Genomic DNA, 27,059 nt, shown 5'->3' with positions numbered 1-27,059 from the left:
CAGAAGTAAAGCAGTCTGCATTTTTCTTTACAACCAAAAATATTTAAAGTAGTAACTGAAATATTGTGGAAGGCACAGCTTTCCAGTTAATCACTGAACTAATATTTAGTTGTACAACCAGTGTTTCTGAAAACTACTATGTATTCTTCTATGTGTTGCAAGGAGAAGAACAACTCCTGGAACCTGTGAACTGGTACTGGAACCCAAAGTCATTGGACTATATTTCATAATAACTGCTTGTTATTTTCTCATAAGCAGCACTTTTAATCTGACCCCACATTGGGCTAATGAAAGCCTCAAATTTAGTTTTTTTTTATTATTATTATTTGAATATTGCTTAGAGCCACTAAAACAGATTTTTAACATTAAGTATTTTATGGCCATTTATAGCTTCCAAGTTAACACTTGACAGCTGTCCATCAACACTCCCACAATAACCGCAAAATGTCACTGCTAAAATAGCTGCCTGTTTATAGAACGCAGTATACATCTTAAATGAAGGTTTAGTGGAAGGATAAAGTGTGATAGAAAAGGTGCACGAATAAAACCAATTCAGGAATTGGGCAGTTGCGTGAGTCAGTGCTGCAAAAGTCACCACGCATGGAGGGCATGGGCTACAGCTGTCACATTCCTTTTGTGTTAAATCACACATGAACCAAACACAATGTCAGAAGCACCCTAAGCGGGTGGAGGGAGAAAAAAACAAAAAAACTAACATTAATTGATCGAAAGTTTTTTCATGTCAAATAAATGTAACATTTGAGCTGGACATTAATGTCTACAAAAGACACAGAATCATAGAAGTCCTGTGTGAAGTTTCCACACTCTGTCAGGATTTGATTTAATCTGCTGGTTTTGGCTCAATGTGTTTTATCAAGTCTACAATTATTGCAGGGAAGTTTTAGAGCACACCATGTTTTACTTTGCTAAAAAGAAATAACTCTATAGAGATGCTACTTTCCAATTAGTTTTAACATTCTTTGTCTTAGAGAAACAATATTCTGGGTTTTTATTAGCTTTAAGACATAATCAACAAAATAAACAAACAAAAACTGTATTAGTGGACAGTGAAGCTCAGTTTCTGTTTCAAGCGAACGATGGGGATAAACTAACATTTTAATGATATTGTAATTTACTGAAATACACATACGTACCTACAGTAGTGCTTAAATATAACCCAATAACGTCAGATAATCATCTTTGTGTAATATCAATATGAATCTGTTGGTAATGTGTGAAACCCAGGCTACCCTTTAAACACTCATTGTCAGCATTCACAGCCGGAGAAGCACAGCAGATTAAATGCTGCTCAGGAGAAATCAACACAGGTCATTCAAGGGCTGAGAGTGTTTGTTTCACTGCAGCGCTCCAAAAATATGGACTTTGGAAAGAAAAGAAAAAAACAAACAAACAAACAAACAAAAAAAACACCCAGATGATCTGGAGACGAGATGTGTTCAAAGTCAAAGAGGTTAACACTTTCGGTGATTGTTACACTGTAGAGGTGACCAAAAGGAAAAGTGACAAACAGGGATCGAATTTCCCAATCAGCATCTTGAGTTGACCCTTGTTCCAATAAGTGCTGCAGCCAATAGCGTGTGCGCTTCCCGAGTGAAGGAGGTCGTCCACAAAGGCACTCATTTTACTAGGCTGTTTCATTTCGTGTAACAATCACTCTGGGCTATTTCTGGCCACTCTCTCGGCATTTAACGTAACAAGGAGGCAATTCCAATCATTTCCCTTCAGCTCTATAAACAGTTATGAGGCTGTTAACATTTCCATTCTGCGCTTAGCTTAAATTCTCATTTATGATTCAACCAACACACACACACACACACACACACACACACACACACACACACACACACACACGCACACAACCCCCATTAATTATCTTTAGGCTTTAAATAAAAACACACTGACCTCTGGAGTATATTCTACATGGTCCCTTCTCCATTGACCACACAGCAGTGATGGTGATATCCTTTCCTTAGCCGATTATTGTTATTATTATTGTAATGATGATGATGATGATGATGATGGTGATCGGTGTGACTGAAGCTCGGATCTTCCTGTGTGTAGGCAGCGATTAGGCTTAAATCTGCGTCGACTGCGCACACGTATCGCTTCTTCTCAGAGGACAGCGAACACCTCCTCTGGGTTGGAAGCACCATCCTTTAGCGGAGACGACGAGGCTTTCACCGGATCAGTAGATGCATAATGTGCTTGCAGGGCTTCCCCCACAATCACACCAGGGACTCCATGTGCCTGATGATGATGATGAGGATGATGATGAGGATGATGATAATAATAATAATAATAATAATAACAAGAGCTGCTCGACGGGGAGCTGTCCAGGTGCTGAAAACGGGATGCCAGCGGCTACAGAAGTGCGGTGGGAGAAGCCAGCGCAAAGGAGACTGCACACAGTTTTCATTAAGAAGCGCAAAATGCAGTCGATCGAGTCATAAATGTAGTCCATGATAAAGACACGGAGACGGCATTCTGTACGTCCCCGTTTCTGTGCCACTCTGGAAGCGTCGACGTAGGAAAGCGCTCTCGCTTCGCTTTACCTCCCGAGTTCCTCGCGATAACAACCCACCCGCACGGAAAAAGAGAAATGCACAATATTCAGGTACTTTAAAGGCTTCCGTGGCGGCAGTCAGAGTGTTAAACGCGGTCTATGAGTTTGCAGTGTCGCCGTTTGCATTTCTCTAAACATTTACCACATGGCCTTACATGATAATAAAAAGGTCAGGTCATGTTATGAAGGCTGGTAATAAAGTATACATATGTGTATGTGTTTTTTTTTTTTTGGGGGGGTGGGGGTATCTCTATATCAGGTTTACACATATAGTGGCTAAAATATGTGCAAAACTGGATGACAAACATCTTTCCACATCTATTTTTCAGCATCACCACAGATTTTCCTTTGGATCTATAGCTCTGGACCGGGACCGTGTCGCTGTAACACATGAACATGCTTTAATCTGAACCATCCCATTTTATCTTTGGCTGTATATTTTAGTGACGTTGTCCTGCAAGACATCCACTCCAGTCTCACCAGGTTTCTAACAGGATTATGTTGTGTTTTGCTCAGTCTATCTTCCAGTTCACTCTGTCCCACTTCCCTGACTCTGCTGAGGAAAAGCGTCTTCTCACCATGATGCTGCCAGTTGGTTTCAAAGCTCAATATTGCTCTCATCTGACCAGAGTTCCTTCCTCCATATGTTTCATGGGACCCCTATTTGGTTTGTGGCAAACTGCAAATGGGACATTTTCTTTTTAAGTAATTGCTTCTGTCTTGCCACTCTGCCACAAAGTCCAGATTTGTAACTTGCACACTTCTCCTATTTCTAATGGGAGTCTTTGCAGCTCATCTGGCCTTAATTGAAGAATGCCGAGAAGAAAGCTATTTCTGAAAGAAAGCCAGCAGACATGTAGTTTTGCCAGGAGTTACGAGGCAGAAACCACAAACATGTGGATAAACTCGCTGTGTGCAGACGAGATGAAAGGTTTTTGCCTACATCCACAATGCTGAATGACAGAAAACTAACAATGACTATTTCCTTCAACACATCACCTCCATCGTGAAGTATGATAGTGGCATCATCATGCTGTGACAAATACTTTTTTTTTTAATAAGGAAGAGAGAAGCAGGTCAAAGTTCATGGGAAACAGAGGGAGCTAAAAACACAATATTGTTTGAACAAAACCTGCAAGAGGCTGCAAAGGGCTCAATAATGGAGCAGAGATTCACCTTCAAGCAGGAGAACTACCTTGAACATTGAGAATATTTTGCTATGGGTCCTTTGAACTGCCCTCATTAACAAAAAAACTGTCATTTTATTTAGATGAATGCTACAGATGCAGATCAGAGACCATGAATGACTTATATGTCTGTGGCTGGCACTAGAAAACACAGATGCTAAGATCATGACGTGAGTTGATATGTTAGTCAGTTGATGGAGCATCAGAGAGTAAATTAAATTAATATGTCAACATGAAATGCACTTGACACCCTGATAAGAGTCATATTAAGGTGTCACACCCTGTGGTCCATGGACATTTCACAGTCAGAACTCATATAGGAGAGAAGATCAGGTAAATGTTGCTCAAGAAACCCCAGTTCAAGCATCGAAATATCATCGTTGATAAAAAAAAAGTTCAATGCTGGATAAGTCCTTCCAACTTTTCCTTCTGAAGGATTCAATGTTTTTTTTGGAAGTGATTGCATTTACTACGAAACTGAAAACCTGAAACCAAAACTTTAAAAGGAAAATGGTGCCAGGTGGTGAGTCAGCTAACGGTTCTGGGTAAAAACAATTACTCGTCTGAGAGAAGCAATGTGAGGTTTCTGTGAGAGACAGTTCTCACGATGCCATTCATGCTTCTTCGCATACCAGCAATTGTTTGCTTTCTACCAAACCCAGAAAGGCAGAATTCCCCCAGTCCGTCAAATACTTCCCTCATCTATACTCTGCCTAATGCAACAATTGATCTAAGCTTCAGCAATCAAAAAAAATAAAACCCGTCTAGCCCACATATAAGGCAAAAATGATCCAACTCGACTTAAAATCTGTTACCCAGAACATTATCGGATACTAAGAGATGGGGAGGAAGTATCAGAGGGTTGACATTTCACTTGCCATTTAAAAAAAGTGGACAAACTGCCCCTCCTGCATTCTTTTCAGCAAAAGCACGCCCACATGAGAAAACTGCATAGGTGCCGCAAAGATTTGCCTCAGGAACCAGAAGCATTTAAAGCTGGGATTTCAGGAACTGGTGAAAGGAACGTGGTAAGTGAACCATTTCTGATAGAAACTAAACAAATTAGGTTTTATGAGCGATCTTTTGATTAAGTCATTCTTCTTAAGTGTGTTTTCATAGTTGACGCTTCTAAACTCTGACAAGTTTTTTTTTCCTTTCTTTTTGGATTGGTGGAAACTAAACATATGTTCTCTCTTAGGTTAAACCACAACTAAAGCAGTTCAAATGATGGCAGGTAACTCATCCTATCAATTGTGACGATTTCTAAACGTGAAGGTGTGCTTAGAAAGATAACTAAATCCTGTAACATTTTCAGAACACGGAAAACCTTGTGATCCTCAGGAAGCTACATTTTGCATGAATGAAGCGTCATGTTATAAATTACCAGCTATGGAGACACTCTCCTGCATGTAAGTAAAATAATAAAAAAAAAACAAAAAAAACCCACAAACAAATCGATTTTACAAGCCAATATGTAAATGAGAAATATTACCGACACATTTTCTTTTTTTATTATTATTTTTAAACACTTTGGCACTTTAGCTGCAGAGAAAACTACAAAGGAATCAGATGTGAGGAGTACCACCTCCCTAGTTCTTCTCAAGATGAATATGATAGAGGATTATTAGCTGCCATCATCGTTGTAGCAATCATCGTCTTGGTGGTGCTGGCTGTTATCATTTACCATGTTCAAAAGTGAGTAAATCATTTAGAGTTATTTAAAGTTTAAGAGTTATGTGCTGAAGTAAACAAATAAAACGTAAAGTGTCAGATTAATTTTCTTTTTTTCCCCCGTGCACAGGATGGTAAAGGAAAAACCAAGCCAAAAGAACGATGCCGATCAGATGAAGAAGTTACAAGTATGAGCTCTACTGCCTACATGTACATATTTGTGCGTGTGTATGTAATATAATAATATATTATTTAATTTTGTTGCAGTTAATACAGTAATTTAGAGGACGATTCTGCATATTTTAATGTGATAAAAAAACATATATAAGAGGTTTGGAATAAGGATTAATGGTTGGGAAATGAAGAACTTGTTACATGGTAGTATATCTGTTTAAATATCCGTTTAAATGTGCAATTGAGACAACCAAATCCTAAGTTGTGAAATATCTGTTTAAAAAAACAAACAAAAAACAACCCATTGTAAATGGATGTATGTTTTTTATTTTAAAGTGGCTTAATTGCAAAAAAAAAAAAAAGAAAATATTTAATTACATGCAGATTTTTACTTTAGATACATTTTATTCATACAACTCTGTTCCTGTCACACAAACCAACCATTTACAGCCTTTTGCTGAATGCCATCAATCTCTATTTAAAGTTTTGTTTGTTATGAAGCCTTAATGTGTTTTTGGTGTAAACCATAGTTGCCTCTGGATGCATCTCAACTGGACATAGTGTTCTCACTTCCCAGAAAGCTCTTTGTAATTTCACCCGCAGCTTTCCCAAAGCTGGAAATGCGAGTACAAATGCAAAAAAATGAAAAATTATATATATATATATATATATATATATATATAGATTGTGGACAGATAAGTTACTCTTTAAAATGTTTTCCATGGTTTAACAGTTATGTTAAATAATGAATGAAACCAGGTTAAATTTGTTAATGCGGCCAATTTTTTTAAAAATCTGTAAGTACTTTATAACTATCCTACCAAGAAAAGTTTAATTAGTTTGAACTAAAGAGCTGAAATATGTGCTTAGAGGACAAGTACTTCTTTCATCAGACAACTTTAAGCCCTTATTTGTGCAAAATATAGTCATTATGCATACTCCTGGTATACTTAGCTATAATGTGTCATTTTAATTAGGCCAAAATGAGGTTTTTTCTCATTAAATTGTGGGGTGGTGCAGCCAGTACCTACACAGTACCCACGCAATTCCATTAGAAGTATATTAGGAGGGAGCTAAAGATTAGGGTGATGACAAAGAGGCCTTCTAACCTAAAAGACATAAATCGTAGTTCAAGAAGATCAATGTCCAAACATACAAGTGGAAACAGTCAAAAATGTGTTTACCATTACAAGTGTTTGTTTGTTGTAACGTCAAAGATTTTTATGAAGGGTAAAGAAGAACATCAATATTTTACATAAGATTTTTTTTTTAAAAAATACATAAATAAAATATATTTTTTAACTGATACCCTTTGTGCAACGTTTCATGTTTTGAAGTCTCACTTACCAGAAACAAAAGTCTTGGTGGAAGTAAAAATAACTGTGGATCCGGGGTTTTACTACTTCTCAGTATAGTGCTTCCACCTAGTGGTAGAACAGATTTCCTACATAGAAGAAACGAACATAAGTTTGGGTCATTTCACAAAATCTGAAATGTTCATACATTTGTAAAGCCAAGTAAGGCAATGGCAGCTTAGGAATTCAATTCTGTTACTCATTTCTACTTCCTTATGCAGTTATTACAAACCTCCACTTCCTTGTGTAATCATTTACATAAAGGAAACACTTTTTACTATTAGTATGAAAAAAATAAAAAATAAAGCAAGAGCACAAAGGAACATTTTTTAATAATTATTTGCAGACAGAAGATGAAACAAGTTGTAAATTTTAAAAAATTTACTGTCAGTTCCTTGTAGATGGGGGAAAAAAACAACAACAAATGCATCATGAAATATCCTTGAAGTTGAAACTATGAGGATTATGCACATATGTATTAACATTCCAAGTACAGTTTAAAAGAAAACTTTGAAAATATAATGCTAAACATGTGAGAAGTATAAAATAAACTACATGAAGAGACAATATCTAACAACTGTGATATCAAAACAGGAAAAAAAAAATCCTTCACAGATCTGAAAGAGGACATGAAAGACGTGTTTGACTCTTGCGCAATTCCACCTACCAACGTCATCCTCTTGCGGAAACTCCCATCTGGAACTGCTTCATTGCTTTCAGTGGGTGTGAAACCTTTCTTAAGAAAGGAAGCAAGGGAGAAAAAGACTGAGGAATTCTAAATTGCACAAGAACTGGACTGAAAGCAAACTGGCTTCATTTTTCAGGATGACAATAATTTCAAAAATGCTGACAATGTAATCTGTATGCCTGAATTGAAAAAACAGAAAACAAACAAACAAGAAAAAAAAAAAAAAAGCCAATGTCAGTTAGGCTTCTTTCGACCCAGACATTAACATGACTTTAGCTCTCTGGGGTCAGCTTGTGAAAACAAAAACCCAGAAAAGAATGACAAAACCTACAGAAGCACTTTAGAATCTCACCGTAGTGTAGCCTGGAAAACTTTCACTGAAGTCTGCTTAAAGAAAACAGCCTTAAAAGCCATTAAAATTGTTTTGAGTTTTTGTTTTGTGAATTGTAAAACCCATTTTCCAATGAGATGAGGCATGGATCAACAGTTTTCAGGTGGATTTAAAAGCTGCATTATAAAAAAAATACAACACAAAAGAGGAGCCGAAATTTCATCGAGTCGCTCTCACACATTTCTGGCTTTCTCAAACTGATGAGCAATTTTTAGTGCGGTGCTGTTCAGTCCCACAGACTGCATGTTCGTGATAACGGTGACCACCACTCCTTGGGGGAGGTAGAGAGTCCGTCCCTGGCGTTGGTCCATCTCGTCACTGGGTAACACCAGAAGAACGCTGCTGGCCCCCACGGCTCCCCCTGTGTGGGACACGTAATGCCTGCGCTTCCTGCACTGACCATACTTCTGCAGCTTCTCCACCACCAGCCAGCCTTGGCCGTACAGACCATCGGTATCCCAGGAGGCTTCCGTCTTGTCGACTGGCGTCCACAGCTCTATGGCTGACTTGGGTTTCAGAAAACCAGGGAGCAACCCCTCCGTGTCCTTCAGGTGGGCCACCTGGTAGCCGTAGAGCAGAGCGTTGCCAAACAGCAGCAGGTCTCCCACTGTGGAGAGGAAGCCGCCTCCGGCCCATTTGTAGGAGACGTCTACGTACGGGCAGTTTACAACTCGCCCTCGCTTGTTGAGGTGATAAAATCTGTGGAGGAACCAATAAGCAGGAGATCTTTTGGTTTTAATGCATTAACTAAAAATAAATAAATTCTACTCAAATAACACATGGATTCATGTAATGGTTTACACTTTAACATACAACCCCAGGCTTTATCATATTTTATTAGTACACGACTGAAGTAGAAGGAAAATCCAATGCTATGTTTGGGGTTGTGCCATTCTGTAGTTTTATATTGGCAGTAATCTGTGAGATGCCGAAAGCTTGAGATATTGTTTAATTGCATAATTTGAGAATATGCTGAAATTGATTTACATGCATATAGGCTACATTTATGTTTATGGAGAATTATGTGATTTCTAAAGGTTGTTTGGATCCTATTTAGGATTATAAAGAATAAACGGGGCCGAATACCAACGCATGCCACATATTTGTAAACAATTTCAACCAAATAATTCTTATTTCACTCCCCAGTAATTCATTACTTTGTGCAAAATCCCAGTGAAATACACTGATGTATGTAGTTGTGACGTGACAAAATATTAAAAAAAAGGTTAAAGAGGTGTGGATGCTTTTGCAAGGCGATGTAGAGGACAGAAACAAAATATATATACATATATATAAAAAAAATAGATTGCCTGGAGCGATGATATATAATGGGGTCATTCTCATCTGGAACTGTATTGTGCATTCCCAGCTCCCGAAACATGTCCTTCATGATATCCAGGAAGCGCTGGTTCGCAGCCCGCTCCAAAACGGCACTCAGCAGTGTGAAAGCGTGAGTGGAGTAGAGGAAAGTGGTTCCTACAATCCAGCCAAAACGTCATTCGGGCTGATTAACACTGAAAATTTATCGTCAAAAATTGTTTTGTAAAAAAATTTGCTTACCGGGTTTGAAAATGAGCGGGTCGTCCTTAAAAAGGTCCAAGGACTTCGTAACGCTTTCATAATTGTCTTTTATGTAGTATTCTTCGTGTTCAAACTCCTTTTTCCGCTGAGCCTGAGTGGATTCTTTACCTTTAGATGTTGGATCTCCTCCGGGTTTGTCTCTGTTGTCAGGTAAGCGCTTCTCATCGTCTCTCTGTTTACTTGTGCCTGAATCAAAGCAGAAACATAAGAGGAGGCCAGGCTTTTGCAATATCTGCCCCCAAAATTGTGGAATAATCTGCCTTTCCCCATCCAGCAGGTCTCTTCTCACTGAGCTAAAGGATGTTCTTTCAACAGATTTATTTGGTTTAGCACATCCTGAGAGGTTGACTCCGTTTTAACTACCTTCTTTTGTCTATTTTAACTTGTCTGTAGATCTTTGGTTATTTTAAAGTGCTTTATAGATAAAAGTGGTGTGGTACCTGGATGCTTTAGAAGTCGCTTGGCTTTCTCTTTGTCCTCCTTAACTTTCTTTGCATCCTTCTCATAGTGCCTTATGCCACTTAGGTGTGACAGTATCATACGAGAAGTTATTGTAACCTGAAAAAATAAACAACAAAAAAAAGCTAAATTTGATTTACCATGGCTAGTTACAAGTATTAGAATAAGTCATTTTCCTATATCCATAAATAACTTACATCTTTTCCATCAAACTGTTTCTGAGGAAACTCTGGCACATATTTCTGGACGGGGGCATCAAGATCAAGTTTCCCTTCTTCGCACAGTCGCGCAGCAGCTGCAGTTGTGAGGGACTTACTGATGCTGGCGATCCGCATCACCGTATCGGGAGTGCATGGGACACGATTCTCCAAATCAGCATAGCCGATGCCTGGATCAGATCAGCAGCTTCAGTGATTGCAGGGTGTGTAAAAAGAGTTTCATAGATGTGCTTTGAATGTGCAACAAAGCCGTTTACAGGCAAGATTAGCGGTTGTGCAAGACCTGCAGAGTCAGGTTTATTCAAAACCACCTTGACTTTGGTTTTACTCCATCATTTCAATTTCCTTTCTGCATGCAAGCCAACTTCAACCTTTCTCCCAAATGATTGCATTACTGTGTTACTTTGCTGAAACAGATTCTAATACAATTTTTGCATTCCTCTTTGCTAATTCTTGTCAGACAATATACATATTCAAGTGCTCAGGGGCAATGTTATGCCTTATAGTTATTAGGAACTGGTGCAGTGAAATAGCTCTTTTTTGCAGCAGTGTGTTGAAACTAATGAAGTTACAGATAAGAAAGACTACTTCCCAATATTAAAATAACATAAAAAAAGTGCAACTTGCACAATATATTGTGCAAGCATATACGTCTTGACTTCATAATTATTTTTTTTCAGTGTTACTTTTTTTTAATTTGCTGGAAATGGTAAAAAAAAATATATATATATATGCACATTTTTCTCTAGCAGATGTGTGGAACTACCCTGTAAATTTTCTGTAACAAGGTAAAGCAAAGTGCCTTGAACTTGCTCCTTCTGTATTTTGTTAATTATTTGGTGAGAACACGGCATTAAAACTTGACACTCTCTAGACGTAGGCGCAATAAGCACCTGACCCAGCAACCAAGATTTTAACAGTATCTAAAATTCAAATATGCGACATCAGGCCATCATTGAGGAAGTTTTATTGAATTTCCCCACAGCAAACATTTATTGTTTTCTGACTTCAACTGGTGGCAAATTTTGCAAACTCCTGCTGTCATGTTTAGATATTACCCATTTATTAACCTTTGTAATGATTCACAAAGCAAAAATAATAATAAAAAAATACCCCCAAAGATATAAGTAACCACTGAGGAACAAAGTTTAAATTGGTGGAAAGATGAAAGCCATAACTTTCTTACATGAAGAGGCAGCCATCATTTGACTGCTTCCTATCACTGAAAACTAGAGAAAAATACCATTTAGATATAAACACCCACAACAACTTTAAAACTTCTACTAAAAGATGCCATTGTCCAGCTGGAAGGTGAACCTGCACCCATGTCTAACAGGTTTTCCTCCAAGGATTGCATCTCTGCGAAAGAAAACCTCCTCCACAGCATGGTGCTGCCACCACCAGGTCCCTGCTGACATATTACACTAATCCCCAAAGAAATACACTAAAGTTTATACTCGCAACATGACAAAACGTGGAAATGTTTGCAGTGGATTTGATAACAGCCTTCCCATTGTCACCATAGAAACTTTGTCTCCAGTATGCAAAATAAAACTGCAACATTGTTGCCAGGTATTTTTGTTCCGATACATTTTTACTCCGAGTTGTAGCTTCATGCTGGACTGTTTTATCACCCACCTTCAGACCACACTTGAACACCGTCCACTGCAACCCCAACTATCAGTCCAGGAGCTCCGACCTCAGCCTAATAATAGGAGAGATAATTAGTAATAATAATAATAAAGATAAGGTGTCTGTCTCTAACCAAGTTAGTTTCAGAGGCCTACCTCTTTGCCTACCTTTATCCGCTCCAGGAGGTCTCTGCTCACTTCTATGGCGTCTGTGTACGGATGAGTCTTTTGTGCTATTTCAACTTTATCATCACATGAGCTGTTTGCAGAGTCGGACCTGTATTTTAGACCTACTGCTAAAACAATGCCCGCACCAACACCATACAGCCACGTTCTGGACTTTAATCGGCGTTTGAAATTGAAAATGCCCCCGACAAAAAAACGCGTCTGCGTCCGAATAAAAACACATTTCGCCTGCGGCGTTAGTAAGAGAGACCGGGGCGCTGGCAGCGGGGAGCACTTGGCACAAAAGCGACGATATAAAGACATTCGAAACATTATGGAGAAAACGCTCCGCTTTAAATGTTTGCAACGGCTCGCATTTGTCTGTTAACTTACGGGGAGTATTCCTTAACAGTCAGCCGGTGGATCACATGGGAAGAAGGGGTGACAGCGCGGTGTGGGAGGAGTTTTCCTCTTTAAATGGAGTGCAAAGTGTTGAGAACTACTCTTTAAATGTTTTCACATTTTGTTGCTCACAAAAAGCATCACTTAAAAGCATGAAGAAATTACATGCTATGTAACATAATAACATAAAAGAAAACATTCTTTTTTAAAATGATCACATTTACGAAAAGATTAAGTTCAAACATAATGGAAATGTGCAAAGTAAGCAGCCAGAGTGAGTGTACGACACTGACCTTTTAACATGTTAGATAACTTTGAGTGAATTGTGACTTAATCGAGGGGACAATGTACACTCAGAGCGTGCAATGAGTCACTCGATGACCTTGACCCTGTGGCAAACATTGATGTTTTCAGCCGAGTTCCCAGAACTGATGAGCATAAAACAGAAAATATCAGCTGTCATTTATTTTTGGTCCTGTAGGCGGTGTCTGGTGACATATAGGTCAACAATTTCATGCTGACCACTCATCATAGCATAAATTTTAAATTCTACAATTTGAAAAAAAGGAGGCTGACCAGTTGCTTAAGGACTAGTGTGATGTTTTGGTGTCGGTAAAGATTGGGAGAAACGTGGCTGAGACACTTGATTATAAAGGTTTTTTGGAAATTAAAAACAGATTGCACATATTTCTAAACAGCTGTTTTTCCCTTGTTTTTTATGTGATACTGCATGTAGATCTTTGATAGAATACATACTGAAACAGCTGCAGAAGTATGAGATGAAATTTTGAAATGGTGAAGGGGTGTTAGTGGCACTATAAACTACTGGGTATCACATGCTCACAAACGCAGAGCCGACTCCATGAAGTTATAAATTACTTAGAATAATATTTTATTTTTGACACGTAAGTAACTCTGTTATCTTTATATCGGACTGTGATCGGTTTGTGAAGGCCCGTTTGAAATTGTGTACAAAACCACGCCCACCCGCCTCAAAATTTTTTTTTTCGCCGGATGATAAATGGTGCAGATCCACTTACATACTTCCTGTTTGAGCAAACAAGGCCAACATAATCAAATCCCAGCTCAGGCAAAAGTCGAGCGTAAGGTTTTGCAGAAGAACACCGGAGATCTCTCGAAATGAAAGTTAAAGCCATGAGTTTTATTTTTTCAAACGTGAAAATTATTTGAACATTCAGAATATTCTGCTCCGCTCACTTAGAATTGAAGGTTAATTCATTTGTAATGGTTATCTACTTTCAAAAACACAGAAAAAAAAAATCCGTAGTTATACTAGTAATGTTATGTCTATAGTCATTTACAGCTTTAGGCATTTTCCAATGAAAAAGTAGTAATTTTTATCCATATTTGTTTTTTCATTTAATCATTTACCTTTTCAAAAGTCTACCGAGTTTGCAAACCCTTTTTCTCCCTTTAAACCAGGACTATAGTTTGGTCACTCCAAAATATGCTTCCAGTCTAAATTATTGGTTGAAACCTACTTCTGTAAAATTTAGGATTACAGTATTTGGCCAAAGATTGTTTTTCAACTCACAATTAGCCCCGTTATGTTATTGTGTGATGGATAAGACGACGCAGCATGCACCGCATTGTTGGAAAACTTTCAAAACGTGGTTTTATTTATTATCAATTTATACATTTCAAATATGTTGCACACTCAAAACATCTAATTTTAAAATAAAACTAAAATGATGCACAGCCAAATGACTGAAATTGTGACAAGAATTTAAACCATGGATTTTAAAGAACATTAAATTTCCAAATACTGTAATGCACAATGGAATCAACAACACAGTAGCACCAGTATACATACAGACAGGCAAAGCCTGTTTAAAGTTATTCTTTGGGGAAAAAAAAAAAAAAAAAAAAAAATCTTTTGTATATGGAAAATATCAAGTTTGACTAAGTGCAAAACATTTGTACTTCATCCTTTGGTCTGTGCTTAAGCTTGGAAATCCAGATTATCTTTATTGCAGATGTAGAAAACAGTCCATCACAAATTTTGCATGCCACATCACCAGATGAAATGTCAGAAAGCTAAAAAAACAAAACAAAAAAGACAAAAAAAAAAAAAAAACTACATACTTCATTGACTGAAAAAGGCAGAGGTAAAAATCATTTTTATTTTATTGATAAAAAAGGGTCTGGCTATGCTTTAACTCTCCTTAGCTAGGCTCCTGGGTTGAGTTCCGCTGAAGGCAGGACTGTGCGTTCAAAATAGCAACTGGCTATTTTCTTCACCAGCTTTGGAGAGGAATAAGACGACGGGGTTCTGATAAGCAAGGTGCAAATACAAAAAGCCAAACCGCTACACATGTGAGTGTGGGTGTGTGGAGAGGATTGGGGGGGGGGCAGGTGAACGATGTGCATTCACAAGTTATTCAGTTCAATTAGAGTCTGGTCCAGCATCTGGTGCATATCCAGATTTTCTTCTTTAGCTTGTGACAGTTTCTCTGTTAGAACATAAAAAAAAATAAGACATTTTCAACTCACAAACAAGGACAAGTGACTCAGTGAGTTAGCTTTCATTAATAATCAAGCTGGCAACTCATCTAGATCAGTTGATTATTGATTGACTTGCACAATGCCACAGAACTGACCAAACAAGAGAGGCACAATTATGATATGCAAGCTACCATGCAAACGTACTACATGTACTAGCTGCTACAAGTACATAAACAAAGTTAAAATGTTTTTGTAATTGCGTTACAATCTAGAACTCGAGTCACAAACTCCAGTCCTCAAAGTCTGGAGTTTATAAGTTCTGCAGTTTTTAGATGCCCCTTTGCTTTAGCACACCTATATAAAAATAACTATACAATTAAAAAGGGCTGTTAAACTTGGCTGCATGCTAAAGAGTCAGTTCAGCCATTTATTTCAGTTGTGTTGGACAGGGGTACATCTAAAAATTGCAGGATAAAGGACCAGAGTTTGAGACTCCTGGTCTAGAAGGTTATATTTTCAAATAAACACAAAGTCAAATGATGACTCGGACAGAATGAATAAAAACCACAAACAAAGAAATAGGAAAATTAGTTCAAAAAGAGTTTTAGAGTACAAGCGCCCAGTAATAAATTGAAACAGCTTTGTGAAAATCTTTTGTTAGTTTTGAAACTATTGGTCTACACTGGACTGCAGACGGTAAGAAAGGAATGCATCACATACCCCTTATGATGGTGCTACAAGATATAAACTAGAAAATGTACTTTGAATTTAACAAAATGATTGAGAAAAACATTTAACATCTTATTCTTTCATAGTCTCCATTTACCAGGTTACTAGGCGGTTTTTGTTAGTGAGATACTGCCGTTTAATTTTGCAGCTTTAACACCCACAAGTGAGAATATGTCCCATGTAAATATCATTGAGAATGTAAAGGATAAGGTGTAATTCATATTCTCTTGATTATATCTTCAGTTTTGTTTTTTCATTAAGAATGTTCACAACAAGTATCTAAAAAAATGTAGCTATAAAAAATTATATCAAATACCATTTCTCACCTCTTCAAGATTTTACATTGCAGAAGCTAAACTTAGCCATTTTTTACACAAAGCAGAGATGTTGGATCCCAAGTATTGGATCAAGGTACCAATCAAGGTTCTTTAATTGATGTACACCCAACTCCTGAAATGCTGTAGCGTTAACTGCCTGAAACTACGAACTGAATGAAACAGACCCAGAATCTGTCATCGAGTATTTATTCAAATTCAAAGACAGTCTTATGTAACACACAAAGCGCATTTGTTGAGTTAATAGCAACTTCCTTCAATTTTGCCATCACCGGATGAAGCTCCACAACTCTTACATGTTCTCTATTTGACCAAACTACACTTTTCTACAATCTTCCTGACAATGACTCAGCAGTGAAGTTCTCCATCTCTCAGATACTTCTATCAGTCACCTTCTATACTTCACTGAACGCATGCATCAGTTGCTACTTGGCTCGGTTTTCAACCACCTGAAGTTGCCGTCTCTTTAATGCCAACAGCACCATTTTTGATGTTTTATACTTTTGCTTCACAGAACAATAGTTGAAGAAAAGAATGGACATTAATTAAAATCTATTAAATTACATTTTTGGAAAATAGGAGGTAAAAGGTTTCATGAGATGAGACAAAATGACGGCATGATGGATTTGCTAGTGCCAGACTAGGCAGACAAAAAAAGGGACAGAGTAAAGAGATACAGCTTACATAGAAGGAAGGATGTTTATTTTTAACAACGCAGGAAGATTCTAGGGTTCTGTACAAGTGGTGGGGTGCAACGGAGTTGACAATATGATGAGGAAAGAAAAGCAAAGACAGGGAGGAAAAGGAAAATGGAGAGCAGTCTGGAGAGAGCAGACAGGTTCTGCTCGGGCAGAAGGAGGCATCTTTGATGAGATGTAAATTTATCTGTGTGGAAGAAGAGAAGCACAGTGAACCCATGGAGGTTGGCGTTTGGACCTACAGCAATAAACCACAACCTGAGGAGTCACACTGACACACTACAGCAAAAGACACAATACATAATTAAATGAATTGTTTGTGCAGCAAAACAAGAATGGTGCTTTTCATTTATCAGAATGAGCTAGTGACTTTTTTTTTTTTTTGAAGTGGAGTTATGGAGAGTATTTACAAGCGGTGAGTATCTTACATATAGCAGGCCAGAGTCACACTAATCTTAACTTGGCTATCAATGCGTTTCATCTGAAGTCGAACACTCCAGGTTTAAGGTTTGGAAGGTAAGAAACTACTTGTACGTACTCCTCAAACTCACTTCAAAACCAATACAAACAATCCCATTGACTTAGCAAAACTGAGGGCTCAGCCACAGTGATGCTATACACCGACAACTAACCTTGAGCTGGTACAGTGACAGAACGAAGGGCAAAAATCATGAACATGCATGAGGCCTTTCTTCTGGACAGAAGTAGACCATATTAGTGAAAAAGTAAACAAAGCAGAACCATCAACCAGAGCCGTTGAAATGCCTTCACTGTCTAGTTTCGGTAAGCAGCCTGGAAACTCGGATATTAACTCAACATCTTAAGAATTAGGCATTTTGGAACAAAAATGCATGAGAACAGAAAAAAGTACAACGATAATTCATGTAAAAGATTAAATGCATTTTTCTGGTTTTTGCATTTTTCTGTCCATGCATAGAGTTACTTCAGTCCTGTTGACAGTAAACTGAAAGAGTGTGATTTATAAAGGCAGACCATTTTGAGTCAGAATTGTTGCAAACTGACTCGAGCCACATGCAGATAAAATTGGGAAATATCCGTTTTAGCACTTGAACTTAAAAATAAAGATGAGCTAAATCGGATAGAACAACTCCAGTGGGTGAACATAATATGGAGACAAAGTTGAACAGGCAGTCGGGCGAAGAGGTGAGGAGCGCGACAGTAAAACAAGCAGGTGTCGAAAGGCATAAATTACATGGAAGTCATGTCGTTGAGGGCATGGTCCAGCTCCTCGCTGATGGCTTTGTACTTCAGTTTCTGGGAGTACAACTCATCTATTGGGTGGGGCAGAGGAGTGAAGGGAGTGTGCAGTGGAGGCAGAGCAAAGGAGGTGGAGGGAGGAAACGAAAAGGAGGCAAAAGGTGGAGGATCCAAGCCATAGAACGTATAGAGAAGAAGACAGGAGGAGAAAATGGAAACAATCAAAACAGGAGTCCCTTTGCACTTGAATTGGATTGAGCATGGAAAGTACTCCTGGGTTTAATGGATGTTTTTCCCTTAGGTATATACATTACATTCTGCAAGACATATTTCTGCTACATGGAAGGAAAAACTTACTGGTGATACCTTCACACAACCTCCCTTTGAAAACATCCAAATATTATTTTTAAACTATGAGGTAACATCTAACCCTGCTTTCAGATTTAACACAAAAGGATGTGTTACCACATTAGATGACGCTGCCTGAAATAAAGACTTAATGTCGTCAAGAGGACAGCAGAAGAAAAAGGAGATGGATCCACATTTAAATAACAGGAGGCAAATATATTGCGACGAAAAAGCTCACCTTCCAAGTCATCAATGGTCTTCTCAAGCTTGGCTACTGATCTCTCAGCGAACTCAGCACGAGTCTCAGCCTGTAATGTAGAGACGCATCAAGTCCAACACTTGAACTGTGATTCAACACCTCTGGCTTGGTCATCTCAGTTCAAATTAAAGAAACTTTACCTCCTTCAGCTTGTCGGTGAGGACCTTGATCTCCTCCTCATACTTGTCTTCCTTCTGTGAGTACTGATGAGCGAAAACGGAAACAACAGCGTCAAATATAGGAGCTCAAATCTGCTGTCCACATTCATAGAAAAACGCATTAGCTGAAACTTAAAGACTTGACTCCTCTGTCTCCCCAGTTCGCAGTCTTGAAGCAGAAAAGGTGCAACAGCATGCAGAGGCCCAGAAAGTCACGCTTACCTTCTCTGCCTGGGCCTCCAGTGACTTCAGGTTGTTGGTCACAGTTTTCAACTCTTCCTCAAGTTCAGCGCATTTGCTGGTGTTTTAAACAAGATACAAAGCCAAGGATGCAAAGAAGGATAAGGGAGGGGATTTTAAAATAAAAACAAAAAGAAAAGGGTGGGAACAAGGATGGACAGAAGCACAGGTAGACACAGAATGGGTCCATGGGAAATGAGAAAAATGGAGAGAGGAACCGAATAAGAAATACAGGAAATCCCCCCAAAAAACATAAAAATGCCTCAACAGAGCAGTAATGTGAGAACAGCATAGTGAATTTAGTAGTGTTATTGTCAAGTCAATGCTTTGCATTCAAGTGTCATGCAATTTGTTTGGACGTTATTCTTGCTCAGCTCTCTGCTATGTTAGGCATTAAAAAAAAAAAAGTCTAAAACATCCAGGAAAAAAGGCGTGAAAGGAACAAGCACAGTGGGCAAAGCAAATGCAGCAGGGCAGACGGTGAGATAAGCCACTCAGTAATCGCATTCGGTTGGTTGTACCTGTGTAACTGTGGAATTTAGCGATTTCAGGCTTTGCTCCAATACCCTTAGCTCGTCCTCCACTTTCTGAGCGCGCCTGTTAGTGGGCGTGGCGCACGTGCACAAGCCACAACCATTAATAAGGAGATGGGCATGCAAATGACAGTAAGAACACAGTGCACACTGTCTAAATAAAAACAAGTCCTGCAGTGTGGGTATTAATACAGAAAGCTTTTTAAAAACGTGAACATTCCGGCATCCATGCATGTGTAAGTGCAGATTCAGAGCGCACGGGAGTGAAAGCGCTCACCTTTCTGACAGCTCAGCGCGCTCCTCTGTACGTTCCAGGTCACCCTCAATGATGACCAGTTTACGTGCAACCTGGGGGTGCAGCACAACAAAGTGTTACGCCGCAAAACAGCAGCTTAAAAACGGCCATAGAAGGTAAGGATTGTTGCAAGCGAGTATCCAAATTTTTTTTTTTTTTTTTTAAGAACTCGCCTCCTCATATTTGCGATCTGCCTCCTCAGCAATGTGTTTGGCCTCTTTCAGCTGGATCTCCTGGATCTCCATCTTCTCCTCATCCTTCATGGCCCTGTTCTCAATGACCTTCATGCCTCTGTGTAATGATGCAAACAGATCGGGAATCAGGGGTTGACAGTTTATACCCGTGTAAACCCAGGCAGCATGAGCTGGTTTGGTTCTCAGCAAATGTATTCAGACCCACTGAACTTTGTCACATATATGTGGTCATATTCAAACCACAAGGCTGAAAAATAAATGTCTGAAAAGTGTGGCATGCTTTTGTCTTCAGCCACTTTAACACTCTCAGATAAAATCTGGTGCAACCAATTAGTTTTAAAAGCTTACTTATTATCTGTGAAAGGAATTTATTCCAAGTATAAATACAGCTCAGTTGTTTGTACCTTGTTGGAGAATGTTACTGAACAGCAGCAGAACGGCCAGGGATGAAGTTGGGAAAAAGTTTAAAACCAAGTTTAAACACTAGTCCGTTAAAAATGTTGTGAAATACCGATACACCTACCCACTGCAGAAGAATGTCAAGGCCACTGTCGAATGAAACCCAAAATTCCCGTTTACATTTTAGAAAAAGTCATGTAGGGAACATAAACATGTGAATGGAGTTGTCCGGTCAGATGAGACCAAACAAACTTTTTGACCATGTGTAATGCTGCCATGTGAAGCTGCACATGGCTCTGAAAATGATCCGTTTCGTTCCAATTCACAATAATTCAAGACATCTAGTTGGTGTTTTGACATCAAATAATAAAGCATATTGATTTTTGTAGCTGTAATGTATAGGACACGATAAAGCTCAAGGGGTTTGAATAGTCTCACAAGGAACTGTAAATGTTTTACTTTAGATGGCTGATGAGGTGGCGGTTAGTGCTCCATATAAACAGAATGAAAACAAGGCAATCCCCAGAACTTATTGGGATTGATGAAACAATCCAGGACCCACCTCTCGCTCTCATCTGCAGCCTTCTCAGCCTCCTCCAGCTTCTGCAGGGCTGTGGCCAGACGCTCCTGAGCACGATCCAACTCCTCCTCAACCAGCTGGATACGTCTGTTCAGGGAAGCGACATCTGCCTCAGCCTAGGGACAGAACGGAAGAGCAGCAGATGAGGACACTGCAGAGAGCTTCACCTCGTAACCCGGACTCAGACATTACACATCAGCCCAAAGGAAGTATGTGGTAGATTTGTGAACTTATCTTGATGTGAGAGAAACAAAAATGATCAGAAGTGTTCCTTTGTGCTGCCTGGTGGGAGGCTACTATATTGACTTGTTATACTAATGATGCCCCAAACTGGCGAAGGGTTGAACACTGCACTTCGTTAGATGCCCCACTGAGAGCATTAACAGTCAATAAGCCTGACATTGCTCCGGATCTTTAGTATTTACCAACTATGTAGAGATGATAAGCAAGCTGGAAATTTTGGAAGAGAAGGAATTTGAGGTTTGCACTTTTCCAGGGCAATGCAAATAAAATTTTTCTCCCAATACTGACAAATAAAATAGAACAAATGCAGTTTTGAAGCCACTACATGAATTAAGTACCTCATCTCCATTCATAAGTCAAAGAATATCCCCAACTTTTAACAGTCACATATTTAAAATTGGGAAGAAATGTGACTTTTTTTTAGTGCAATTAATGAATGGGAACATATACATGTTTGCACTTTTTGACTTGCCAATCAAATAATAAAAAAAGTCAGATTCCGACAGATGCACAAATCGATATCTGGCTGATCAATTTGTGTGTCTGTCTAAATTTAATTTAAAAAGGAGAAGGCCGTTTTGTTTTCATCAGGGCTTGCTGCTAACTTCTGCATTCTGCTGTGTGCTCAGCAGGTATGAGGCTATTCTTGAAATGCATTACGCATCCACCAGACCACAAAAGTCCTTTTTCCCCCCCCAGGCCATTTCCCCTGCAGCTCGAGTCAAAACGAGCAGTGCAGGTACTCAAGTTTAGAAACTGCAACAAGTGAGAAACTCCCTTCAGTACACCTGAGTAGGCTACGCTCTGACGGCTGAGAGGGGGACTGAGAAACATTCAGTCCCCCTCATTTCTATCGCCGCTATGCTCTGTGGCAGTGCAACCTCCTGCCCTTATATGGGCAAGTCAAAGAGCACAAGCTGACAGAGCAGGATGGCACATTAAATGTTACCACAGTTTAAGCAGCTACTTCCTGGTGTTTGGGAGATTATTCAAATCTTTGGGCTTTTGGTCCCATTTTTAGAAAGCAGGTTGCCTGGAACAGGGAAGTGCTTGAAAGTGGAGCAAAGTCAGGAGATGAGGCAACGCAATGATACAACGTACCGCACTGCTCAACGGTCGCTACACCATCAGCGGCCTAAAGCTGTCAATTACGCGCACTCGGGATTTCAAACCCTCATCTGTGACTTAAAGTGACACAGCCCGGAGTAGAGCAAAGCTCAGCTTATAGCACTGCGGGGCATCCAGATAAATCCAGCCATCTCACAACCAGAACACTTCCCCTCTCCCCCCTAATTTTTTGAAACGATTCATAGACGCGCAGGAAATGTTACTTGAGCCATGCCTCTTTTTTTGCGCTTGATGCGCAGGTACGCGCGGTCAACATGCTTACTTGTTCTTTGGCTTTCCTCTGTGCAAGCAGATCCTTCTGTAACCTCTCGGCTCTGTCTTCAGCACCGTCAACCTGCTCTTGCAGCGATTTAATCCTCCGTTTGACCGCGTCCAGCGATTTAGCTCCAGCCATTATTGTTTTTTTTTATTTGACAACGAACAACTGCTTTAAATATTCGAGACTGCCCTCGCAGCTGCAGTTACTTTCTGACAAATTGTCAAGAGACGGAATGACGTATTTGCAGCGCGCAGTCAGAGAGACGCGCTCTGCAAAGCTTTTTTTTTTTTTTTTTTTTGTCCAGGAAGTTAACGCTGATTTCAACACACCGTCTTTCAAAAAAGAGATAAAACGACTGTTCTGGAGTGTTGTGCAAACTTTTGCACGGAACAAATGTCAAAAGAAGTGGTAAAAATGTGACAGCTTTGAACAGAAAACAAGATAGCTAAGCGATTTTAGTCCGAAGTGTTTGAATGCAATTTAATTGATTCAAGCAGCATGACACTAACGGAACTACAGCGCCCTCTGCGGACCTAACGAGAGCAGTGCCTGAACTATTCTGAGGCTACAAACCGCTTCAGTGAGTTTTTTCCTGAAGCCCAGGATGCTGTAATTACAGGGTAAAAGTATAAAGCTTTAAAAATATGACAGACAAAACCTACAGCTACAAAAACAGACCACGATTCTGAATTCATTTAATAACTCACCCCATATAACCCCTTCCCCCACCCCCCCGAAAATAAATGTAATCACCAATTTGATTTGTATTTTAGTTAAAACTCCAAAAAAAAAATCCTTGTACGAAGTACAATTGAATAGTTAAACTAAGATAACAATGTTTTTTAAAAGTTTTTTCTTTAATGTATTTATCTAAATGTGATTTCAGGTATCCAACCTGAGATAAACGAATGGAATTAGAGCGCCATCTGGGGGTTCACTGTGAGCAGTACAGTCCTTGTAATAAAATGCATTTGGGGTTCAGACGGTTTCAGCGTTTTTCCTGAGCCCAAACTGTACTAATTACAGAGTGAGGATTTTTTTTTTCAACATTTTAAATATCTCTAAAATATCTTAAATAAGTGACATAACTCTACGAACAAATATAGTGTTGGGTAAAAATTCAGTCACAAATAGTACGCCACGCGTCACCTTGAAATAAAATTCACCATCAAATAATCCAAGAGGGTAAAACTCAAAACACTCTGACAGACTTTGTCTTAATTCCCCGTGTGGAATCCAATTAAAGGATTATTCCAACGTGTTTCCCCCCCTCGGTGGCTCAGTGCAACCTAATTGACTTTTAGAAGCATAAACTTCTCTTGTCTGCCGCACTAGGATCTGGCCGACACCCAGTTTTTGTCATTAACGGGCACCATTGTTGGAGGACATGTTCCTTCTATCACAAAGTCTATACATCAAAGCTGACATACAAGAAATATATGGGAGGAAAAACGATCAAAAATGTGTTTAATTGTTATTTTTGAAATCTACACGCTGTTTTGTACTTATTTGAGTGGGAAGTGCGGTTTTTTTTGTCTGTGGTAAGCAGAAGCGCGCAGCCCACTGATCTGAGCTCTATCTTGACCATATAAAGCAGTGGGCTATATTTATCTAGGCGCTGCCTCTGCGAGCTTGGGAATTCTACACATTAGGCTACAGGCTTCACTCACTCTGGAAAAAAAACACAAAAAAAAACAAAACAAAAAAACAACATAAGCTGGGAAGATTTAGCTTATTTCCTAACAGGACTGGCGGAGTTCAACGTGGAAATCCTCACATAAATACATAAATATATATATATTATATATATTTATAACCACATATTTGACTTTCTTTGGGCTGACTTGAAAGTGATTTGTGGAGAAACATTTAGCGACAGTTCAACAGTTACTACAAAATCAAAAAAAATGATAGATAAATGATCAATTTCCAACTCTAGCAGTGGTGCCAAACGCACCACCAAACTCTTATCTGTGCTGTTGAACTGTCGCCCTCAGTCCCAGATGAGAACAGTGAAGATGTGAAGCGGCGTGGTGGGAGAAGGGTGCCTCTGCGAACACGCGTCCATGTACTTACATCGGTGGCTTTCTTCTCAGCCAGCTCAAGCTTCTCCTGGGCATCTTTAAGAGCCTCAGAGTACTTGTCCAGCTCATCCTCAGTTCCCTTCAACTTCTTCTGCAGAGCCACCAAGTCGTCCTCAAGCTGATTTTATGTTATTGTTATATATATATATTTTTTTCATGTGCAGGAGAGGTTCAGAGGTGATCGGCGGAGAAAGGGAGTGGCGTGAGTGCGCAGGGGCGCAAGAGCGCACACGGAGAGACAGGAGAGGACAGGACAGAGAGAAGACAGGGAGAGAAGAAGAAGAAGTTAGGTAAGCTCATGCACTTCAGGTTCAGGTACCTTGGTAGCGGTCTCCTCAGCAGTCAACAGTTTTTCCTCAGCAGTTTGGAACTCCTCAAAAACTTTATCTCTCTCGTCCTCTGTAACACGCAATTTCTTTTCCAATTCTCTCATTTCTTCCTCTAACTACACATGCATGCAAAGAAATTATAAAGTTAAGCAAAAATATAATAATATACACATTTTTTCTTTTTTTTTTTTTTTTTTTTTTTTGCTTTTACACTTAACTAGCAACAGCTCCAAATCCATTACAAATAATGATCCATAGCTTTTTCTTTTTAGTGCTGCTCCTGGGCTTTTCGTGCTTCTCCATCAAACATAAAAAAAAGTGAAGAAAACTCATCCGACCTGTTTGCTTCTGTCCTCCGCTGCTTTCTTGTCTGACTCGGCCTGCTCAGCTCTGTCCAAGGCATTCTCCTTGTCGAGCTTGAGCATCTGCATCTTCTTCTTGATGGCATCCATGGCTGCTTATTTGCTGTGCTTCAACACCGACCAAAACGTCCAAAAGGGAGAGCAGGAGATGGGGCTGGGGGAGTCTGTGCCTGACGGAAGGCTGGGGCTGGACTGCGGGCTCTGCCTGACTTCGTGCTGTCAAATATGTTCTTCCACGGAGGGGGTGACTGGATTCCTGAGGACATCCAATACTCTCCGGGAGGAGGCGTGTGCGAGAGGGGAGCTGGGAGGTTTTTTTAAGGAGCTGCTCAGCGATTCGTACTTCCCAAACATTTGACTTTTGATACGTCTTTATATGGGAACTCCAAGCAAGCAGGCTACAGGAAATTCACTCTGAAATGCTACTGTTATTGACTGTGTTTAGGGCGAACATGTTAAAAACCAATTACCCCCCCCCACCCCCCCCGCTTAGAGCAGCCTTTTCTGTTTGTCTTTCTTAACCACTCTTTACAAAAGGGGGGTAAATTTGTCATTGTAAAGTCGTTTTTCTAGTGAATTCCAGGGATTTCAGTGATCCCAGACTGGGACTCTGGATCCCAAACTGCACTTAAAACAGCCTGACCTGGGTTTCCTTTGCTTTCCGTCTCCGTTTGAGCAAGAGCGTCCCCAGAAAATGTTGAAAGGGGTGGCCAAATTGTGGCGACTAATAATCCTGAGGGTGGTACATTAAAAAAGTTAAAACCATCAACATTTTCTATGATGTTGTTATACAGGTACATCTAAAAAAAAAAAAAGTAATGTATAAGGTATTTTCTTTAGTACATTAAAAAAATGAAACCCATATAAAATAAAGATTCATTACACAAAAAGAGGTGTATTTCTTATTTCTGTCCATCTTAGTGACTGCGACTTTAGAGTTAATGAAAGTCCAAATTCATGTTTCTCAGAAAAGTGGAATATTACAGAAAGCCAATAAAAAGATTCTTAATATAAAATATTAATATACACAGTCATGGGTAAGACTGTTAGCTTGACAGCTGCTCCGCCACAATATCTGACTCTTTCCACAAAGAGTGTAAGCCTGGCTATACATAGAGGGTTTTACCACAGGAAAGTTGAGTGGAAGGAAAAAGTGTGGTCAAAAAAAAAAAAATATGAGAGAATTGTGAAATGATGCCCAGTCAAGAGTTTGGGAGAGATTTACAAGAAACAGAATGTTGCCGGAGACAAGACCCACCAGACACAGACGTATCCAGGACACGAGCTACAACTGTTGCATTTCCTGTCTTGATCCATTGTCAGATCAGAGACTTCAAAAGTGCCTGATGTGGGCCAAAGAGAAAATATTCTGAACTGCTTCACTGAAATCCAAATTTTTTAGATACAAGTTGCTGAGCTCTAGAGTGAAGATTCCACTGTCGTCTGCCGGTGTTGGTCCACTGTGTTTTTCTGAAGGTCATTGTAGCCATCTACTTTTAGAGCACTTCATGCACCACTCTGCTGACAAGCTTTATGGAGATGTTTTTATCTTCAAGTAGGATTTAGCACTTGTCCACGCTGCCAAAAGTACCAGTAACCGCTTTAATGACCATGGCATCACCGTGGCTTATTAAACAGAAAAGCTGTCTGTCATAAAACCTCACTGATATATTTGAATTGAATTACTGAATTAAAT

General features: G+C 39.4%; 4 protein-coding genes and 1 long non-coding RNA gene across 17 annotated transcripts in view; 2 read left to right on the top strand and 3 right to left on the bottom strand.

Moving 5' to 3' along the window:
- Positions 1 to 4,798, bottom strand: part of tmem266 (transmembrane protein 266) — a 43,373-nt gene extending 38,575 nt beyond the window's left edge. The window contains exon 1 of the mRNA XM_015030283.1: positions 1,924 to 4,798. The gene's annotated coding sequence lies outside the window, so the exon portion shown is untranslated. The remainder of the gene's footprint in view (positions 1 to 1,923) is intronic.
- LOC106946146 (uncharacterized) lies at positions 3,486 to 18,520 on the top strand. The gene is made up of 3 exons (XR_001424706.1): positions 3,486 to 3,497; positions 13,597 to 13,602; positions 18,277 to 18,520. It is a non-coding gene; the product is annotated as an uncharacterized LOC106946146 (long non-coding RNA).
- nrg4 (neuregulin 4) lies at positions 4,811 to 6,924 on the top strand. Its single transcript, XM_015030301.1, has 4 exons — positions 4,811 to 5,005; positions 5,087 to 5,180; positions 5,314 to 5,466; positions 5,573 to 6,924. The coding sequence occupies exons 1-4, from the start codon at positions 4,996 to 4,998 to the stop codon at positions 5,634 to 5,636; spliced, it is 321 nt and encodes a 106-aa protein (XP_014885787.1). The 5' UTR covers positions 4,811 to 4,995; the 3' UTR covers positions 5,637 to 6,924.
- Positions 6,606 to 12,537, bottom strand: lactb (lactamase, beta). 4 transcript variants are annotated; one of them, XM_015030286.1, is made up of 8 exons: positions 12,093 to 12,537; positions 11,947 to 12,010; positions 10,288 to 10,478; positions 10,072 to 10,189; positions 9,611 to 9,817; positions 9,361 to 9,526; positions 6,964 to 8,749; positions 6,606 to 6,725 (listed from the first exon to the last, which is right to left on the bottom strand). In XM_015030286.1, the coding sequence occupies exons 1-7, from the start codon at positions 12,435 to 12,437 to the stop codon at positions 8,224 to 8,226; spliced, it is 1,617 nt and encodes a 538-aa protein (XP_014885772.1). In that variant the 5' UTR covers positions 12,438 to 12,537; the 3' UTR covers positions 6,606 to 6,725; positions 6,964 to 8,223. The 4 variants fall into 4 exon arrangements, with proteins under 4 accessions (XP_014885772.1, XP_014885771.1, XP_014885774.1 ...); XM_015030285.1 differs by having other exon boundaries at positions 11,947 to 12,013; positions 12,096 to 12,537; XM_015030288.1 differs by having other exon boundaries at positions 12,105 to 12,536.
- Positions 14,845 to 25,564, bottom strand: tpm1 (tropomyosin 1 (alpha)). Of its 10 annotated transcripts, none has more exons than XM_015030293.1 (10): positions 25,340 to 25,563; positions 24,992 to 25,117; positions 20,941 to 21,074; positions 19,959 to 20,076; positions 19,768 to 19,838; positions 18,940 to 19,015; positions 18,700 to 18,762; positions 18,539 to 18,608; positions 17,948 to 18,026; positions 16,713 to 16,921 (listed from the first exon to the last, which is right to left on the bottom strand). In XM_015030293.1, the coding sequence occupies exons 1-10, from the start codon at positions 25,451 to 25,453 to the stop codon at positions 16,918 to 16,920; spliced, it is 855 nt and encodes a 284-aa protein (XP_014885779.1). In that variant the 5' UTR covers positions 25,454 to 25,563; the 3' UTR covers positions 16,713 to 16,917. The 10 variants fall into 10 exon arrangements, with proteins under 10 accessions (XP_014885782.1, XP_014885778.1, XP_014885785.1 ...); XM_015030295.1 differs by lacking the exons at positions 18,940 to 19,015; positions 24,992 to 25,117 and adding exons at positions 19,479 to 19,554; positions 24,665 to 24,790; XM_015030290.1 differs by lacking the exon at positions 24,992 to 25,117 and adding an exon at positions 24,665 to 24,790 and having other exon boundaries at positions 25,340 to 25,562.
- Between the last annotated feature and the right edge of the window lie 1,495 nt (positions 25,565 to 27,059).

The sequence above is a fragment of the Poecilia latipinna genome, unplaced genomic scaffold (assembly GCF_001443285.1).
Source record: "Poecilia latipinna isolate Pla-1442-1.1 unplaced genomic scaffold, P_latipinna-1.0 Scaffold178, whole genome shotgun sequence".
NCBI lineage: Eukaryota > Metazoa > Chordata > Actinopteri > Cyprinodontiformes > Poeciliidae > Poecilia > Poecilia latipinna.
Note: the sequence above shows the minus strand (reverse complement) of the source record. Positions and strands in the feature narration are given on the sequence as shown.

Excerpts from the sequence above, each read along its gene's own strand:
- lactb (XM_015030286.1), bottom strand. The coding sequence starts at position 12,437 with ATGTTTCGAATGTCTTTATATCGTCGCTTTTGTGCCAAGTGCTCCCCG. Across the intron at positions 12,011-12,092 it reads TAAAGGTAGGCAAAGAGGTA|GAGGTCGGAGCTCCTGGACT; the intron begins GGCCTCTGAAAC and ends TATTATTAGGCT. Across the intron at positions 10,479-11,946 it reads TGTTCAAGTGTGGTCTGAAG|GCATCGGCTATGCTGATTTG; the intron begins GTGGGTGATAAA and ends GATCTGATCCAG.
- nrg4 (XM_015030301.1), top strand. Across the intron at positions 5,181-5,313 it reads ATGGAGACACTCTCCTGCAT|CTGCAGAGAAAACTACAAAG; the intron begins GTAAGTAAAATA and ends TTGGCACTTTAG. Across the intron at positions 5,467-5,572 it reads ATCATTTACCATGTTCAAAA|GATGGTAAAGGAAAAACCAA; the intron begins GTGAGTAAATCA and ends CCCCGTGCACAG.
- tpm1 (XM_015030296.1), bottom strand. The coding sequence starts at position 25,453 with ATGGATGCCATCAAGAAGAAGATGCAGATGCTCAAGCTCGACAAGGAG. Across the intron at positions 21,075-24,991 it reads CTGAGGAGACCGCTACCAAG|GCTGAGGCAGATGTCGCTTC; the intron begins GTACCTGAACCT and ends TTCTGTCCCTAG. Across the intron at positions 19,016-19,767 it reads CGCGCTGAGCTGTCAGAAAG|CAAATGCGCTGAACTTGAGG; the intron begins GTGAGCGCTTTC and ends TTAAAACACCAG.